We start from the raw sequence: 18,840 nt of genomic DNA on the forward strand, positions 1-18,840 counted from the left end.
GTGGTTACATTTGCACATTTAGATTTTTATACATTTTACACGTTGGAAAACTTGTGAAATGAGACATTCTGCATAATGAGTACTTTCTACTTTTGTACTTATACTCAGGTTCATTTTGTATTCCGGACTTTTACTTGTAACAGAGTATTTCTACATTGCAGAATTGATACTTGTACTGAACTAAAAAATGACAGTACTTTTACCCCACCACTGAAAAATACATATAAAATATTGAGTATCAAGTCATGTGTCATGTGAATGGATGATGGTGAGTGACAGACAGACAGGGGGAGAGAGAGAGATGTTGCACCCGGAGCAGGAAGCTGCTGGGACTCAACCAGACGGGGCACAAAACAACATCAGCAGCAAGCAGCAGCAGCAGCAGCGGCGGGGTGTTAGTGTATCCACCAGAATGTAGACATATAATGCATTAAGCATTTATAGTCGTGTGCTGCTACTACTACCACCACCACCACCCAGGCGGCATAGTCGCCAAATAGCGCCGACAACCAGCTCATGTTGATGGGGGGCATTCGTTGCTAGACACGGTGGGGAAATGAAGGAGTTGCAGGGCTGCGGTATGCGCTCCTCCGTGGGCTTTCTGTCCCGGAGGAAGCTCACCGGACAGCCCCTCATGAAGGAGGAATTCCAGAGACGCAGGCTGGCCGGCTGCACTAGTCTCTACAAGAAGGACATGCTCGGACACTTCGGCTGCGTCAACGCCATAGAGTTCTCCAACAATGGAGGAGAATGGCTGGTTTCGGGTAAGTTGACAGATCACCCCCCTCCTTCCCCTTCCCCATGCTGCTGCGTGGATCCAAGAAGGGACCTCTTTATTTGGTGTTTCGCCCAGGTGGGCGTGGTTATATGCCTGTCCCTAACCCTAATCCTAACCTTTAACCTCACTTAAACGGTGCCTAAATCTAACCCTAAACTTAACCTCACTGAAACTATGCCTAACCCTGACCTCACAGGAACTATGCCCAAACCTAACCTCAAAACCACGCCCACCTGGTCGAAACACCGGGGAAAGAGAGAGTCCGGATCGAAGAATAGCCTCTCACTGTTTTTTAAGTTGCTAGCATGCTAACGCTCACCAGCTGAGATCTGGGGCTAGCTGGCTAGCCACAGAGGGAGCTAACTTAGCTTGTTTTTACTGGTTAGCATTTCGCTACACCAGTTACCATTTTACACCAAGCTGCTTAGTGGGTATATGACCCATCTCATATTATGTCATTAGGTAAGCTGATCACTGTGGGCCCTCAAGTGCGAATTCCCCTCCCTGTTGGCTAACTAACATGTTTTAGGTTGACTACCTACCTGTGTATGTCATTGTCACCCAGCCAGGCTATTTTTGTCTGGAGTAAACAATCTGCCCTTACATTGCATAGTCTTAAACTTGCAGTTCAACGCCTTTCTTGATTGCCACTATAATTGTGTTATACCCTCTGTAATTGGTGAGCTATATTTATTAAATATGCATACTGGGTTTTTAAAGAACTGCTGGCTCTGCTAACTCAAATATAAATAAGAAAATGTTAACAGTTGCTGGCCAATTGACCCACATCATCTGCTATTATAGAACATGTGATGAGTGTATATATTGTGGGCACAATACTGTACCCTGTCATGCATTGGGGGCTGGTCCTTGATGGGAGACAGCTGCAGCGTGCCTCCATCAATGATGTGTACATGTTATGGGTATGTGTATACCTGTATAACATATAATTGGAGTATGCTTTTTAACATGTCATTTTGTGGTACCAGTTAATCATTCCTATGCATGTACTACTGTATGTAGGAGGAGATGACAGACGAGTCCTCCTGTGGCACATGGAGCAAGCCATCCATGCTCGCTCCAAGCCTGTGAAACTAAAGGGCGAGCACCTCTCCAACATCTTCTGTCTGGCCTTTGACAGCACCAACACGAAAGTATTTTCTGGTGGTAAGGACTCTAAGAAGAACTAATACTACTACTACTAGGTCTCAAATTGTGTTTTGATCTTTGATTTACCCAGAAAAGGTATACTGAGCAAGTGAGCATGCATGCGAGAAAGGCAGTGAGGGCTCAGCAAACGTTCCCTAGTTAAAGATTAAGAACAAGTGCTGATTGGATGGATGGAATGGATTTAATTTTTATCAGCTATAGATAGGGCTAGTGTGTAAATGGACAATGACCGGAAGGATTCTTTACTGTCAGGTCTTGATTAGATCATGTAATTAATCTTCATTTGTGTACTTTGTCTTGATTAAATCATGTAATACATTTTAATTTGTGTACTCTGGCTGGCTGGGTGCCACTCCAACTCACCTGTTCTTCCGTTTATTTTAAAACTAGTTTTCTTGTTTCACAGGTAATGACGAGCAGGTGATCCTTCACGATGTGGAGAGGTTAGTACAAAAATAAAAGAGCATTTCTTTACTATATGATTAACATATTTTGAAGTCAAAATGTTCAATTTAACACAACATGACTTATTCATAGTCCACCTTTTGGGTTTTCCAGTGGCTTATAGATGATCATACGAGCAATCTGGCACATTTAATCCATTGACTACTACAGACCATTTTCAAAAGCATATACCATAGTTAGTTTGATTTTTAAGTAAGCCATTGGATTTATTTCAGTGGGTAAGAAACTTGCACAGAGTTGACTTGAGTTGAAACTTGCTTTAGGGCGCGCTCCCACCGCACTTTTATTTTACCTCTGGGGCAGAATCTGCCAATGCTTTGTCAATGCAAATGCGTGGATTCATGTTCTTGCCAAGAATCCACGCATTTGCATTGACAAAGCATTGGCAGATTCTGCCCCAGAGGTAAAATAAAAGTGCGATGGGAGCGCGCCCTTAGATATGATTTATTTTTGTTACATTATTGTGTTTTAGTTATTTGAGTTGCCAAAAATAGTCAGTGGAGAAAGGATAAATTCATGAGTGCGTGAGTTATTAATCATGCAATGATGCAAACATTGACTCCATTCAGTTCAGGTAAGTTCAGTAAAATGTTTCATAGAGAAAATATAAACAAACAAAGCAAAATCGAAAAATAAAGCCTATAACACAAAAATTGTCCTTTAACCAGTTAGTATGTTGACATACAGTATGACATATCATACTAACATTTGCCTTATGTTTCTCACAGAGGGGAGACGCTGAACGTGTTCCTCCATATCGATGCCGTGTACAGCCTGTCCGTCAGCCCTGTCAACGACAACGTGTTTGCCAGCTCATCTGACGACGGACGTGTTCTCATCTGGGACACTCGTGAGCCACCACATGGAGGTAAGACCCGGCCGTTCAGCATAGGTCTTTTATAGCTCAGTAGGTAAAGTATGGGTTAACAAGGTTGGGGGTGTGATTTCTGCTGGGTGCTCCCATGCCTAAGATATTACACACTTACTAACTAATTTGCACTAATAATTACCGTAGTCGGGTACTTGAGATTAGAACAACCAACGGATGACAGATGCCAAGTAAATTAAGTACTTTGAACAAATGTTTCTCAAAGTTAGAAGCCAAGCCGATACATGGCGGATATGAGCATTGTTTTTGCAAGGATCATAGCGTAGCCGTAGTGTATTATAATGTCATAGTTGTAATACATTACAATACATTTATAACTAATCACTGTAATGCCATATACTACAACATCAGGGATCCCCTTATCTCCATACTTAGTAGACTGGTCGTATGTTAGTGGCTACCACACTGGGTACTCTGGGAATGGGTACAACAGGTCCCGATTTGCATCATTCCCGACTTGCGTGTTCTCCAAGTAGGCCAGTGTCAAAGGGCACTGGTCTAGTATTCTATAAATTCAGTTTATCATTAAGTCAGTCAATGAAGTCAAGTGTGGCTTGTTGAAAATATTGAAGATGTAATGGGGTGTCATCTTGCATGACATCAATATCCTTCTATTTTAGAAGCCTCCCTCATGACTGACTTGGCAACAGCCAGTCATCCTAATAATATGTTTAACAGAATAGCTTCACATGGTGCTTTCCATTAACAGACTTTTTATCTCAGGCTGTTACTGTATTGACTTCTATATTGGCAGATGTTTGCACATGTAATGGTTATTGTCTTGTATAACCCAGTGGAGTAAACTCACTACTAAGTTAAAATGCTCCTGGCCCCGTGGGACCTCCAGGAAGTCACTTGCATTCACCTCATGTACTTGTCATTCTAGCAGTCTAGTCAGTGACAGGATTGTTGGGTAAATGCAAAACAGGTGTCTGGTAATGTCACTGGTGTAGCGCCTGACACCCTTGCAGACCCTGCGGTTTGGTAAATTAACTCTCTCACTGCCAGACTTATTTCTGGCCGCGTTTGCCCACTGCCAGCCATTTTTTATTTTATTATTTTTTTTGTAAAAAGAAAAGTGCTCAGGAGCCGAGATACAGCCTTTTTCAGTAATAAGTTAAACAAGAAGTGAATGGAGCAGCAGATCTTCGGATCATGATATCTTGGGTTCTGAACATAAAAAAAAAAAAGAACTTGTGATATCTCGTTCTTGGCAGCCAGGGCATTCAGAAAAATACTCGCGATAACTCATTCTTGGCAGCCAGAGAGTTAAAGTATATCACCCTCAAGTAGGTTGTGAGAATTATACATTTTTACTCAGCAAATAGGCACTTTCAACCTGGCGCCCCATTTTGGTGATTATAGGTGAACTTTTCTGTGGGGTTGTGCTATGCCAGTGGGTAGGATAGAAAGCCAGCAGTACTTGGGTTCCCCCAAGGGTCAGAGTTGGGATCAACTTGTTTACAACTCTGTTTCAGAGCTCCATTTGATAATGATGTAAGTCTGATTTCTTTGCTCCCTTTTTTCATACAGAGCCGTTCTGCCTGGCCAGCTACCCCTCAGCATTCCATAGTGTGATGTTCAACCCTGTGGAGCCCAGACTGCTGGCCACAGCCAACTCCAAGGAAGGAGTGGGGCTTTGGGACATTCGCAAACCACGCAGGTGAGACTCTTTTAGCCTTTTATGCCAATTTTCACTTTTTTTTATCTCTTTGCTCACTCTCTTATAAGTTTCAAATTTATTTTCAAATACATTTCTTCATCCACCAGAGGGCAATGTTGTCATTTGGTTAAACCAGCCATCACTTATAGGCACAGTGTCATAGTAAAGGCTGACTGACTGAAAAACATGATTCTCACCAGAACATTGATCTTGGCTCATTAACGCGCCTACACAAATCATAGTTGTAAAATTCCCCTCCTGTCCCCACTTCTCCCACTGCTGTTATTTTTGCCTATCGTCAGTGTTTTGAATACACCTCACTGGCCCTGATATGTTCATTTTAGATAGATAGATAGATAGATGTCGTAATATTTTGTTGCTGGATTGCACTTTGTAACTTTTTGAAAATAAGTGCTTATGACAATGATGATGGTAATGATGATGATCATTATTGCGGTGCCCTGCAGCTCTCTGCTGCGCTACGGAGGCAGCATGTCCCTGCAGAGTGCCATGAGTGTCCGCTTCAACAGCACAGGCACCCAGCTGCTGGCCTTGCGGCGGCGCCTGCCACCGGTGCTGTACGAGCTGCACTCCCGTCTGCCCAGCTTCCAGTTCGACAACCAGGGCTACTTCAACTCCTGCACCATGAAGAGCTGCTGCTTTGCCGGGGACAAAGACCAGGTTGGTATCTGTTCATTTATTTGCTTTTTATCAAGGGTAAAAAATACGTGCATGGGTGGCCAACCAGTAAGAGACCAAGAGCCAAAACCGTTGTCAGAAATACAAGGGGGGGGGGGGGGGGGGGTTCTGTTTTGAGGTAATGAAACGTTATAAACTCGTTCCACAAAATCATAGCTAACCATAGCAAAAAATCTATCTTATCTACAAGCTACAAGCTCACACTGTGCTGCATTGCTATTTTTGGTATTTACCGTAAAGTGAAGAATATAGTTTTTAAGTGGTTAAACAAGTCAGAATCGTGTGGGGGTGGGTGTGAGCTTTTGTTGGATGTAAGAAGGGTGCTCCAACGATAAAAGTCTGGGAACCAATATATACTACACATACTCAAAGAGAGAAAGAGGGACATTCTCTCTCCCTCTATCTCTCTCTCACACACAGTAACAATAAAAATGAACAACAATTTAAAGACCTTGCAAGGACAATTTTCACGAGACTTACCATGCATATTGCTGCTTTTGACGGGGTGGAACTTTAGCCATTTCTCGCCTTCAACAATCCTCTTTAAATGTGTTTTGTATTAAATTGTGGTTACTCTCAGTTAACACATTGAGTGCCAAAAACGGTCCGGACCGTTTTTGAGAAGCCATGCGTTGTGTGCCAAAAACAGTTATGACCGTTTTTGGGGGAAAAAATTAAAAAAAAAAAATTTCTTCTCAGCACCAGGAGATATAATTTTTCGAAGATTTAGACTCCAATCCACTTCCTGGTTAACTTATGACTTCAAAAGCCTGTATCTCGGCTCCTGTGTACTTTTTTTCTAAAATATGTATTTTTGACTATTTTCGACTATTTTCAACTGGCTGCAACTATGGAACGGATTACCTAATGTTTTAAATTTTTTCCCCCCGATTGTACGAGACCTCTATGTGTGTAATGAGGGGATCACCTTGAGGACGGTGATCACTGAAAATATTTTGTGACTACTTGAAAAAGGTTCAAAAATTGTTAAAAATCCAGGCACCGACTGTACCCTGTTTTAAAAAGACCCTGGCACTCAATGTGTTAAAACAGTAAAAAAAATAAGAATCTATCCTCAAAAACCATTAGTCGATTCATTGATTATTCTGACCCATCCCTAACACAAATTGTCCCTGTCAAATAAACATAACAAATGTAATGAATATATTTATATATATATATATGTATTTTGAATAATAATAATAATAGTATTCGAATATCTGCCAATTTTTAAGACCAATATTCGAATATCATTTCTGAGGAAAGTTACCAGCCCTAGTGACTATACCCTGTAGGGTTCATGTTTACTCTGCTCATTCCGATTTCACACTTATAAGTTACTCTGGATAAGCATCTAAATTGTAATTGTACATTTTAAATTGGAGATATGGCGTGACTAACATCATAGACCACACTCCACTGAGCGCATGAACCTCTATAGTTCTATTTATAGTTATCATGGAGAATCTAACATGGGGCTTTATAAGGAAGTATAAGGAAAGCATTGAAAAATCAGCTGCAGAATCAGTTGGATAACATTGTGTTATAAAGAATTTGTCTCTTGAAAGAATGTTTTTCTGGTGTATATCAGATAAACAGTTTTTTTGCACACCTGATTATAAGGCTCAGCGACAGGTGCGTAGGTTGAGCAGCAACATGTAAGTAGAAGGAGACACCCACACACTGTCTTTGCTTGGTCAATAAATAAATACTTTAATTAACTTTGCAACGTTTCGGACCGAAATGTTGGAAAGATAATAATTAAAGTATTTATTTATTGACCAAGCAAAGACAGTGTGCAGGTGTCCACTTCTCCTTATCTGGTATGGTGCACAAATGGCATTATATACAGATGGAAGCATAAATCAAGTGCTTAACCACTTAAACCCTATGTACTTTGTTGTCCGGAGCATCCCAGGTGTTTATACAAGGCCCCCTCCCTTTTCCCCTCAACACCAAATCTCCTCGCCGAAAATAGACAGAATAAGGACACTAGGATTCATGTGGTTACAGGCAGTTGTTTGCATTTAATGTGGTTGCCAGTGTACATACAGAAGGAGAGAGAGGCAACAAAAGAGTAAATGGCCAGCAAGACATGGGAGTCAGACAGGCCTCACAGATAGACAGAAACGCCGGCAAGAAACACTGTTATACACAACAAATGGAGATTTAAATATTTGTCCTTGGTGGGGACATTGTGATTTGTTTGGTGTATGTGGTTTACTTGCTGAGAGAGAGAGAGAGACGTTCAGGTCAGCAGCCAAGCAGGGCATCATTGAAATGCTCTGCCAAGGAAGCACTCGTCCTGAACACGTTTAATTCCTCAGTTCTTCAATGACTTCATTTTTATTGGGTGCACATAGATGATTATGACCCCTGTTGGGGAGCACTTTTTGTGAATAGTTGCACATACCCCCCAAATGTACAAATGAAGGTTAGGCTCTTTCACACACCTTATCGTCATTATGTTAGAAGATGGCCAAAGTTCTGTCATGTAACCATATTTTGAATGATTGTATGAAATAATACTTAGACCTTTCCGCTGACATGTGCATATAAAACAATAATAATAATAATAATAATAGTAGTAGTAGAAGATATGGGATCCTGCTGTAGTCGGGGCGCTTTCAGCTGCTGAGGTGCACAGAAGCCCCCATACTGGTCCAGGGGTCCTCCCTCAGGTCCTCTTCAGACATGACATCATGCTGCAGACATGCTTATTTATGTTCACATTATGTTCAGGGGTCAGTGGAGTGCATAATGGCTTACAACAGAAATAGCAGAAGCCATTTCCTTAAAGCTTTCAGAGTACAAGAATGAGTTGAAGACTCTTCTGTAGACAGTCTTATTACGCTATTGTAATTAGAGGTGTGTTTTGACAAACGGGTGCTATTAAAAATATTTGTTTTCATGGCGTGGGACCTGGGGGGTGAGCTGTCTAGAGGAGGGTTTCTGTCTGTGTGTTCGGCTAATTTAGCAAACAACTGGACTGATCAGTGCCATATTTCTGGCACACGCTGCCAGTTGGCCAATTAAGTAAATCCCTGATTATTTTTCACATAGTGAAGTTTTTTTTTTTTTACTTTTTAGTACCAAGTTGGGCTGAAACTGAAGATGACAAAGGGAAGCCACACAGTTATTAGACCCTGTCTTGTTACACATCAGAAACTATCAAAAAGATTGGCTCTTAGACTAAGCACTCAGCTTTTCCTATACTTTCATGGGAATTATTGGAAAATCTGTTTTATCTGAAAAAGACTAATCAAGACAGCATGTACAGTTGTTAAATGGAAACTAGTTTACTCTTACATAACAGAAGTTGTAATGAAAAGTTTCACAGTGGCTGTTGAATATGAACTATTAGAACTGCTGTCGTTGAAAGTTTAAAAGGGCACCCAGTCCTGATAATGATCACTGCGACTGAAGAGTTAAACTGGGCCCAGATCACAGCTCAAATTCAGAGATGCATGCATTGTGAGCCGTAGATCGGCTATTTTCAAAAAGTAGACGTGTGTATATAGGCTTAAAGTGGTTAACCAGATTTTGAGTCTTTATTAATTAATGTTGCTGGGGACCCCCTAAAGGACCCCTGGGGGTCCCTGGACCCCACTTTAAGAACCACTGTTGTATTGTATGCTGCACTATAGAGTGGACAGTCCAGTATAAAGGAGAGGGAAAATGGGTGTGACATTCCTACCTGACATACATATATCCTCAAGGGGATTAAGGTGGGGCTGGAACTCCCAGGTGTTCTGCTTACGTTTTTGTAATGCCTGAAGCCATAATGATCAAGCAACAGTTCCTGTAAGAATTTTGTAATGGGTATTTGTGACAGCAAGTCGCATAATACTGTGTCCTACTATGGGAATACACATACATGTTGGCTTTTCACAAATTTGAGACACTGTCTTAAAGCAAAACAGACGAGGAGCAACACCACTGTACAATGCAAAAAAGTATTTTAATGCCTTCAAAATGCTCAGCCTTTACAGCGCTATACAGGCACATGAACACAGAAAAGGCTTAAAAACATGCAGACTACTCAGCAATGCATTTCGAGTCACAACTCGCGGACTACATTACAGACAACTCTTCTACAGGCTGCCTGAGGAAGAGTTGTGACTCTTGGAAACATTTGACACAGGAAACCTGCTGCTTCACACGTTTGATTGAAATCTTTATTTATTCTCGAAAAGAGCACGCAGGTGTTGAATTTACAGTACTTGCTCACGGCCAGTTCATCTGTAGTGAAAGCATTAATTTACTTTTTATAAACTGATACATTATAGTAGAGTAGATCGATATATTAACCCATCGACTAGCACCATGGCAAGCGTGCTTGAGGTGTCTCAGAGCTTGGGACTCAAACCTCGGAAAGAGACTTATTTTCTCTGTTGCTCAGAGCCCTGAAAAAAGACAAAAGAACAAAACAAATGCATACATACACAAAAACCGCATCCATCTGTAAATAAACCTGCCTAGTTTTGCTGGCACTGTAATTTGCACAATTGTACATAAGTGAGGTCTAAAGAGGTTTTATGTATGTCTTACATTAAAATCTTTATCTTAATTTTTAATTTTATTAAAAAGTCTCGTTATATTGTATTGGTGTTAACACGGAACACAACTTGCGGAACATGTCCCACCAACATTTCGCTGCTTCTACCTGGATGAGACGAGACTAATTCATAGTAGCTGATCTGAGTCATAGTACCTGATGAGACAAAACTCATTCATAGTAGCTGATCTGAGTCATAGTACCTGATGAGACAAAACTCATTCATAGTAGCTGATCTAAGTCATAGTAGCTGGTCTGATTCATAGTAGCTGGTTTGATTCGTATAGCTGGTCCTAATGATTAGGTTTAATTGCAACTGTCTGCTCACAAATGTTTAACACAGTTCAGAGGTGAAGCAAGGTTCCTGTTAAGGGTTAGTCTGCCATGTGAAGGAAGTCTTTGATCCCCAAAATCACGACACCGCCTCAGATAAAATCATTTTTCGGACATATTTTCCTTGACCCCCTACCCCCTCTGGAGTTTGTTTTCTCAGATGCACACTGACATGATAAAATCTTGGTCGTCTGTTTTGATTTATGAAGAGTTGTGGTGTACGAAGACATGGGCTACTCTTAAATCTCTGAATCTGTCTTTGTGTCCCCCCTCAGTACATTTTGTCTGGTTCTGATGACTTCAACCTCTACATGTGGAAAATCCCAAAGGATCCGGGGACAGGTGAGTTATGGCGTCTGTCTCCCTATCGCCGACTTTATCTTCATGTGAATATACGCTGTTGTGTTTCATGTCTGCAACCAGTTGCACACCTGTTGGTAGCTCCACCATATAATAGAAGCAGTAGTATGTGGTAATGTACCTAGGGAACACAATTCCTATCTACTCCTAATGCCTACTTTATACTTCGTCATCTGACGTGTCCCATGTCAAAAATAGCAGATCTACAAGTTATGGCAAGTTGAGTCTTGTGAGATTGTAGATGTGCCATTTTTTGGCGCAGGACACCGGTGTACGACTAAGGATGAATCCAGGCTTAACAACTATTCTTTCTTTACATTAGTTGAGTTCTAATGATATGTTTAATGTGTTTCTATCCTACTGAGTACAACTATTTTCATGGTATGTTATAATCAGGGGTGCTGGAATAAGTTGAAGAAAAAAAAAGATTACATCAGGTCCTGGGTGCTGATATAAATGAACCAGCTTCATACACAAAATGATCTACAGTTCTCATTGTGTTTGAGCAATTAAAGGAGTAGTTCACCCCCAAAAAATCTTATTCTCTATCAATTACACACCCTATGAAGCCTTGAATTTATGGAGATTTTTTGTTTTTGTCACATTCCTAAGCCAATAATTCGATGACCTTGTCATCGGTCGGTAGGAGACTCAATTCCGCCGGTCATCAAATTATTGGCGTGGAATGCAACAAAAACAAAAACATCTCCATGAATTCAAGGCTTCATGGGGTGTGTAATTGATAGAAAATAAGCATTTCTTTGGGTGAACTACTCCTTTAAAGTAATACATTTAATAATAATACTAATAAATTGTATTTGTAATGCTCTTTACATTTGAAACAAATCTCAAAGTGCTATACCATATCACAAGTATACAATTCCAACATGAGTTGTTATGCGTTATGTTATTACATAGCCAGTCACTTGGCTGAGGTACAATCAGACAATCAACCACAATTATTTATACTGCAAAGATTGTATACACTCACACATTCTCTCTCTCTCTGTATTGTATACTGTAGCTCACGTTCTCTCTCTCTCTCACACACACACACACACACCCCCCCACACACACACACAATTCCGGCGCCACTGGTTATGATATGTTTTGGCTACAAGTCAAGCCCATGCTTCGTGCCTGTATGTATAATTCAGAGAGATTTCTATTGTATATATATCCTGCACTCCCCACATCACCAAATGTGAGGACGTATTGTCTCATTATGCACCATTATACAGTTAGTTCTTGTTGAGTCATTTGATTGGACAGTTGTCCAATCAAGTGACTACTTGATCAATAGTTTATAGTAAAATTGTTGTATAAAAACAATATCACACTTGAGGTCGTGCTGTTGTTCAGTATATCAGCATGGTGTGATTTTCTTTTCCACTGGCCTTGTTGCAAGGCCAAATCACAGCAATCACTCTCTTGTGATATTTCATATCACAAGTATGCAACTCCAACATCAATTGTTATGGGCTATTTTATTACATACCCAGCCAAGGAGTGATAAAAGGATCAAGAGGGTGATATGTGATAACCCTAAGGGCTGATATAACAGTAGCTGACCAATCGGTGCAAGCAAAAGTGCCATGGTACGCAGAACTGTCACCTTGGGCGACCTCACTGCGAAAGGAACTCATTTCCGGGTGATATTATGCTTCAATGTTATAAAGACAAATTCCTCCACTTTGGTGGTAGTGAAAGGAAAAAAACGGATTGGTAAAATTTTGATTGTGGTCCTGGAGTTGTCTGTGGGAAGAACTCAATGCTTTTCTAATGGAGTGTCCCAGAGTTTTCAGGTTAAATTCAGTTCAGTTCTAATGGAAAGTACCCATATGTGCTGTCATTCCTTCAGGAGGCGCAGGGCGCGTGGTGAATGGGGCATTCATGGTCCTGAAGGGACACCGTTCCATTGTGAACCAGGTCCGGTTCAACCCTCACACCTACATGATCTGTTCCTCTGGTGTGGAGAAGGTCATCAAGGTCAGTAGCTGGCATCTTTGCTTTGTATCAGCTTTAGGAGTTCCACCAGTGCTTTCTCCCTGTGTCCCCCCTGTCACTGTCTGTTTACTGTACATACTTACAATACATAAATTAAATGTTTCTGTATTTCTCACTGTATATTGTGTGAATCCACATTTCAACCAACCAAATAACATTTCCTGTGCAGTATATGTGCAAGCAACATACTTGGCCAATGAATAGATTCACATCTGATCCTTATTCTGTCTCCCTCTCAGCCTTAAACCAAAGGTTTTCAAAGTTAGGGCTGGTGCCCTTAGGGGCGCTATGGGGACCAATTGGAAAGGAAAATGAATGAATAAATAGATATGTGAGCATTGTGAGGTACAAGCTTTGTACGTGTTGGTTGTGAGCTTGTAAATTGGCTATTTATTTTTTTGCCATTTCGCAATAAGGGGCCACAGCCAGAAGCTAGGGCTATTTGGGGTCTTTGTCATGGAAGAATTTGGGGACCTCTGTTCTAAACTGTGCATGTGTATCATTAAAACATACTGGAGATTGCACTGCCTACACACCTTTTTAAAACGTACTACCCTGTGCCGAGTCTGGTGAGTAATGTCACCTCACACTGCCGTCCCAGTGCTGACCCTATGACTCAGCCTGGGCCTCAGGTGAAGACGGCTCGCCATTTCATCACCTTCTGACTGCCTTGGTTACGCATCATCAGGCGGCAAACTGCCCCGGCATGTAGAGGTGTGCATGTTGATTCATATAACTCTTTAAATTTTATTTAAGCACTTGAACCCTAGTATCCCTATTATCCCTTAAAATGTTCTTTAGCCACTTGAACCCTATTATCCCCATTCGCCGATCGGCTATTTTCGGCAAAGAGATTTTGGTGTAGAGGGGAAAAAAAGGATGGTGTTGTATAGACCCCTGAGGCACTCCGGTAAATGAAGTGAAAGGTTTTAACTGGTTCACTGCTGTTTTTGTTTTGGGAAGCATGAAGGCTGAGAGGGAACCAGAGTAAAGGACACAGTTCCCAATCACTATGTCACCATGGGGAAAAGACATCATCCATTCATCAAGTACATGGAGGATACAAATTTATGTTGGTTCGATGAAAGCTACTGTATGCATCTCCAAAAAGATGGGGAAATATACTTTGATTAAAATCAATGCCTCAATTCAAAATCAATTCAGAAAACGGTTGAATAGGTTTCATGGCCCCTGCATTCATTTAAGTGCTTTTAAAAATCAACAGCTATATCATATACATCATATCATATATCATTACAAACAAAGGAGAATTACATGTATTTTCAAGGGACTTCTCTCTTGTCAGTACAGTAACCATTCAATTTGTGTTTTCTACTGGATAGAGTGAAAGCTGATAGCAGACCAGGTGTTCTGGAATAACAGTATTAATTGCATGGAGTATTTGACTTTGAACCTGACCCTTGATGTTGTACCCTTTACCTCTTCTGTTACTCTGTGTCCCCTTTATGACTGTCTCTCCCCCTCTATCCATCATTCTTTACTTCCACCCTTGTCCATCTATCCCACCTTCTAACATTCCACTTTTATGTCAATCTATCATCTATACTTCTGTCTTACCATCCTTCTTTCATCTCTTTCCTCCTATGGAATCTTCCTTCCCTCTATCACCTATCCATTCTTCAAACCTTTTATTCCATTAATCCTTCCATACACTTTTCAATCCTTCCCTCCACACTTTCCCTTGTTCCAACTTTTCTTTCTTCCCTCCATCCTCCTTTCCACCATTTCTTTTTTACTGCATCCTCTCTTCCTATCTTCCATTCCTTCTTCCACATTTTCTATAATTCCTTACATCCTATTTTCTACCTATCCATCCATCCATCCATCCACCACCCATCCCAGGTGTGGAGTCCGTACCAGCAGCCTGACAGCCTAGGGGACCTGGAGGGCCGTGTGGAGGACAAGTCCCGGAGCCTGTACACCCATGAGGAGTACATCAGCCTAGTATTGAACAGCGGCAGTGGCCTGTCTCACGACTATGTGAGCCAGTCCATCCAGGAGGACCCACGCATGATGGCCTTCTTCGACTCGCTGGTGCGCCGTGAGATCGAAGGCTGGAGCTCCGACTCGGACAGTGACTTGAGCGAAGGCGCCATCTCGCAGCTCGCGAGCTTCCATGCCCACGGCCGGCGTACCACGCGGGCACCCACCGCGGGTCCTCCCCTCGCCCTGACCGGTACCAGCATCCCCGTCGGCGGTCGGCGTGGCGACTCGGACAACTCTGTGTCATCCTCCTCCCTAGCCGCCCCCGATGCATCCGGATCGGAGGAGCAGCGGCGGCCGCCAGCGGGAGTGGAGGGGGGAGCAGAGGATGTGTCGGGACTGGGGAGGAGGAGGCGTGTCGGCCGACGCCAGCGGCATCAGTCTGGCTTCCTGTTGGACCTGGTGAACGATGACTCTGACTCGAGCGAGTTCTGGCTTGACCCCATGCCCCGCCCGCGCTCCCCAAGTCCCCGGGACAACTCCACCCTGTCCAGCCCCACCTCTTCCTCCTCCTCCTCCTCATCTCCTTCCCTACCCGCTGGAGCCTCCTCCTCCTCCACGTCCACCTCCAGCTCCAGCAGCGACGACGAGGAGCGCCGCAGCGCCAACAGGCGCAAGGTGGCCATGAGGAGCCGACGCCGCCTGCACCTAGTCAACAGGGCCGGGGAGGCTCCCGAGGCTGTGGAGGCCCTGTTCTCCGCCTTCGATACCTGCAACTACCCCGAGATATCCGTTGAAGACCCTTCCTCCTCCACCACCAACTCCTCCAACTCCTCTTCCTCTTCTTCCTCTTCGTCAGGCGACGGGCAAGAGGAAGACACTCTCCACATCAGGCCCCGTAGCAAAATTGCCGGGCGTAAAGGCGGTGAGGAGAAACGTCTTAGCCCTTCAGACTTTGTGTGCCTCAGTCCTGTCATGTCTCCCGAGAGTCATGAAAACGAGGAGGATGGGAGCGATAGAGTTGAGAGGGAGCTGCAGCACCTGACTGCTTCCCCTCCCGTATCTCCAGATACACTCAGGACAGAGTCCCGGGTCGGAGAAAGGGTAACCTTAGAGGACTCTGACAGCAGAGCAGAGTGTAGCGGCGCACTGGCAGCTGACCATAATTGGGCCATTCCAAGCCGGCTCAGCCCTGGCGTGAACGGGCAGCACCGGACTGTGCTAGAGGAACATGCGGGTCAGAACCTTCGTGGCTCCTCGGAGTCAGAGGGAGAGACTGGAGTTAAACCTGCAGACACCAGGCCACCGGCTGCGGGCCGTTCCTCTCAGAGAAGCCCCATCCAGGGTCCCACTCTGAAACGGACTCACATGGGATCAGGGGACGGAGGCTCAGCGTCGTCCCCGTCAGAGAAGAAGTTCAAGATATAATGGAGCCTCCTCATCTGTCAGAGAGGTGGTTGTGCCATTTTTAAGAGACTCACCTTAGTATGTGGGTTTTCTATGGATTCTTACCACTCACCATTTATTTTCTTTTTCTTTTTTATGTTGATGCACTTTGACATTTTGATTGAAACGGCATTTGTTTTTGATGTTTTGGACAGACGCACTGCTTAAGAGCAGAGGACCGTGTTAGAGACTGAACAGTGAGTGTAGCTGTTTGAGTTTTCTTTTGTTTGTTTCAGAATAAAGTTGAAATATCTTCACTCTTGCGGTCAAACCCAAGATGGTATTAAAAAATGAACAAAGAGAGACAAACATTTAAAAAAGAGGGACTAGGCTTAAAAAAGAAACTAAGGTTAAGCTTCATATTTTTTAATGACTGTATTTCAAGTGAAGTGCATTGCTGAATCATTTTATTGGTTGTACACGACTCTCCCCAGGACTTAGAACAGCTCTAACGTCTTGGGGAGTGTTGGAGCTAAACAGCATTTTTATTTCTTCTGTGTTTTACGCTGGGAAGCACACATGATTGGACTCATTTTCATTTATTTTAAGTGATTTTCGGCTTTAGAGCACTCTGTTTAGGATGACTGTTTTGTCTAATTATCCAGTCCCTGGGTACCTTTTACAAGCCAATGCTTGCTTTTGTTTTTCTTGCAATTAAAGAATAATTTGCTTTCCTTGAGTCCTAATAAGGTTTAATTTGCAAAATATTTAATAGATTATAATTATCTTTTGTACGGTTTGTTTTCTTGTCTTGCAGTCACAAAGATTATGCGCCTGTACAAGTCACCATGGCAACACAGCCTCAATTCCCCCTTTTTGAAATAAATGTGAGGCTTATTTAGCTAGCCATGATGATCCTGAATAGGCCATGTTGACCAGAGGTATGGTTGGTTATTGCTGTGGTTTTCAGTGTGCCATGACAAGTCCAGGTGTGCCATGACAACTGCATGTAATTATCGCAATACATCCAACTATACAAAAAGTTATGAATTATTTTTTAAATGTACTATACCAGTATTTTGCGCGCACTCGTTTCCCAACACAGAGGCAAATTCTATACCCAAAGAAAAATAATTAACCACTTTCAACCTGGTATCTCTATTTATTTATTTTTTTAATATAACTTTGTTTTTATTGAGGATTCTTCAAAACAGTTACAGATATCACTTTATAAAATAAAACAAAACAAAACATAAAAGACAGACATTTACAAGTACTTAAAGACAAACAAAAAATAAAATCAAAATCAAAAATAAAGTAAATTACATATTTATAACCTTTGTGGGGGTGCACATTAACCTTACTTTTCTTACAATATCACATCTCTCCTTTTTGGAGTTTATACATTAACCATTTTTCCCATCTTTTTTCAAAGAGACTGGTATCCCTATTTTGGGTAATTTGTTTTTTTTTCTCCACACATTCTAAATACAGGTGTTCCTTATTATTTTGACTTGCCTATTGGTGTGCCTTGGGCACAAAAAGTTGGAAAACTGCTGGGTTATTGACCGAACCTAGGCTGATGGGAGATTTAAGTCCTTGCAGTAAGACGAGCTAAATAGTAACAGTCACTCCATTAGTCAAATACTTTGTTACAAAATGTTGCATTCCCATTTTAGTAACAGAAATGCCATCTGATGTGAAAACAAGCCTAATGACAGCTGATAAGTTCAATCATATTAAAGTGACTTGAAGTTAAGCCTATTATGACATGCCCAGAATAAGGATGCTTAGGTTCATGTGGTTAATCAGGAGTGATAGTGAGTTTTATGCTAGTTGTCACTTTTTGTTAAAACAGGAGCCACCTTTTTCCAATGCTGACTGATTATGTGCTGAAAAGCCATAAATGGTCTTAGTATCTTCTGAGCAGATAGGAAGCCACGCCCAGTCAGACAGAACTCTGATTCCCTCCAACGGTGTTATGATAGTGCAATGCATGATGTCATAGGGTGTCATGCCTTCTAGACGGTCTCCATTTTAGAACCCATGGAACCCGGGGAAACTCTTCTCTCACCGTGGGCCAGACCATACCAAAGGGCATGTGCCAGTGGTTGTCGAGACAGATAGAGGGCGAAAGACAAAAACAAAAAGTGAATGGCATCATTTCCTCCCTGGAGTAGTGGTGAAGTGGTAATCTGAGGGCAAACAGACATGTAGTTTGGGGTTATCGAGTTGTTTGTACTGCTCTCTTGTCAAAGTAATTTCCCAACCACTTGGTGTGGTTCAGAGAGAACTTTGTGTGAGGGCGGTCACTTATCTACAGGAAATGGGCATACTTCATTTAACCCCCTTGCTTCCCCTGAGAGACCTATTCAAATAGTGCACAGTGTATGGTTTCAGGATTGTTTACATTTGACACAAGTGTGCCTGTTGGGTAAAGTTGCTAGTATAGCAGTCATTCTGAATGTTGATGTATTTTATACATCACCTGAAGGTGTTCTTAAGTCAGTGACTGTTGATTGAACGCACATTTACATTTTTTGCTTGATGTTTTGCTCAAAATGCTAAGTAATTTTGAGCTCAAATGT

General features: G+C 42.2%; 1 protein-coding gene across 1 annotated transcript; it reads left to right on the plus strand.

The window, feature by feature from the left end:
- The first annotated feature begins 307 nt into the window (after positions 1–307).
- Positions 308–16,985, plus strand: dcaf5 (ddb1 and cul4 associated factor 5). Its single transcript, XM_080414820.1, has 9 exons — positions 308–764; positions 1,802–1,945; positions 2,355–2,391; positions 3,142–3,281; positions 4,836–4,965; positions 5,433–5,646; positions 10,831–10,897; positions 12,777–12,904; positions 14,786–16,985. Exons 1-9 carry the CDS (start codon positions 557–559, stop codon positions 16,292–16,294), a joined length of 2,577 nt encoding a protein of 858 aa, XP_080270946.1. The 5' UTR covers positions 308–556; the 3' UTR covers positions 16,295–16,985.
- Positions 16,986–18,840: the final 1,855 nt, after the last annotated feature.

The sequence above is a fragment of the Gymnoscopelus braueri genome (assembly GCF_963280865.1).
Source record: "Gymnoscopelus braueri genome assembly, chromosome: 19".
Lineage (NCBI taxonomy): Eukaryota > Metazoa > Chordata > Actinopteri > Myctophiformes > Myctophidae > Gymnoscopelus > Gymnoscopelus braueri.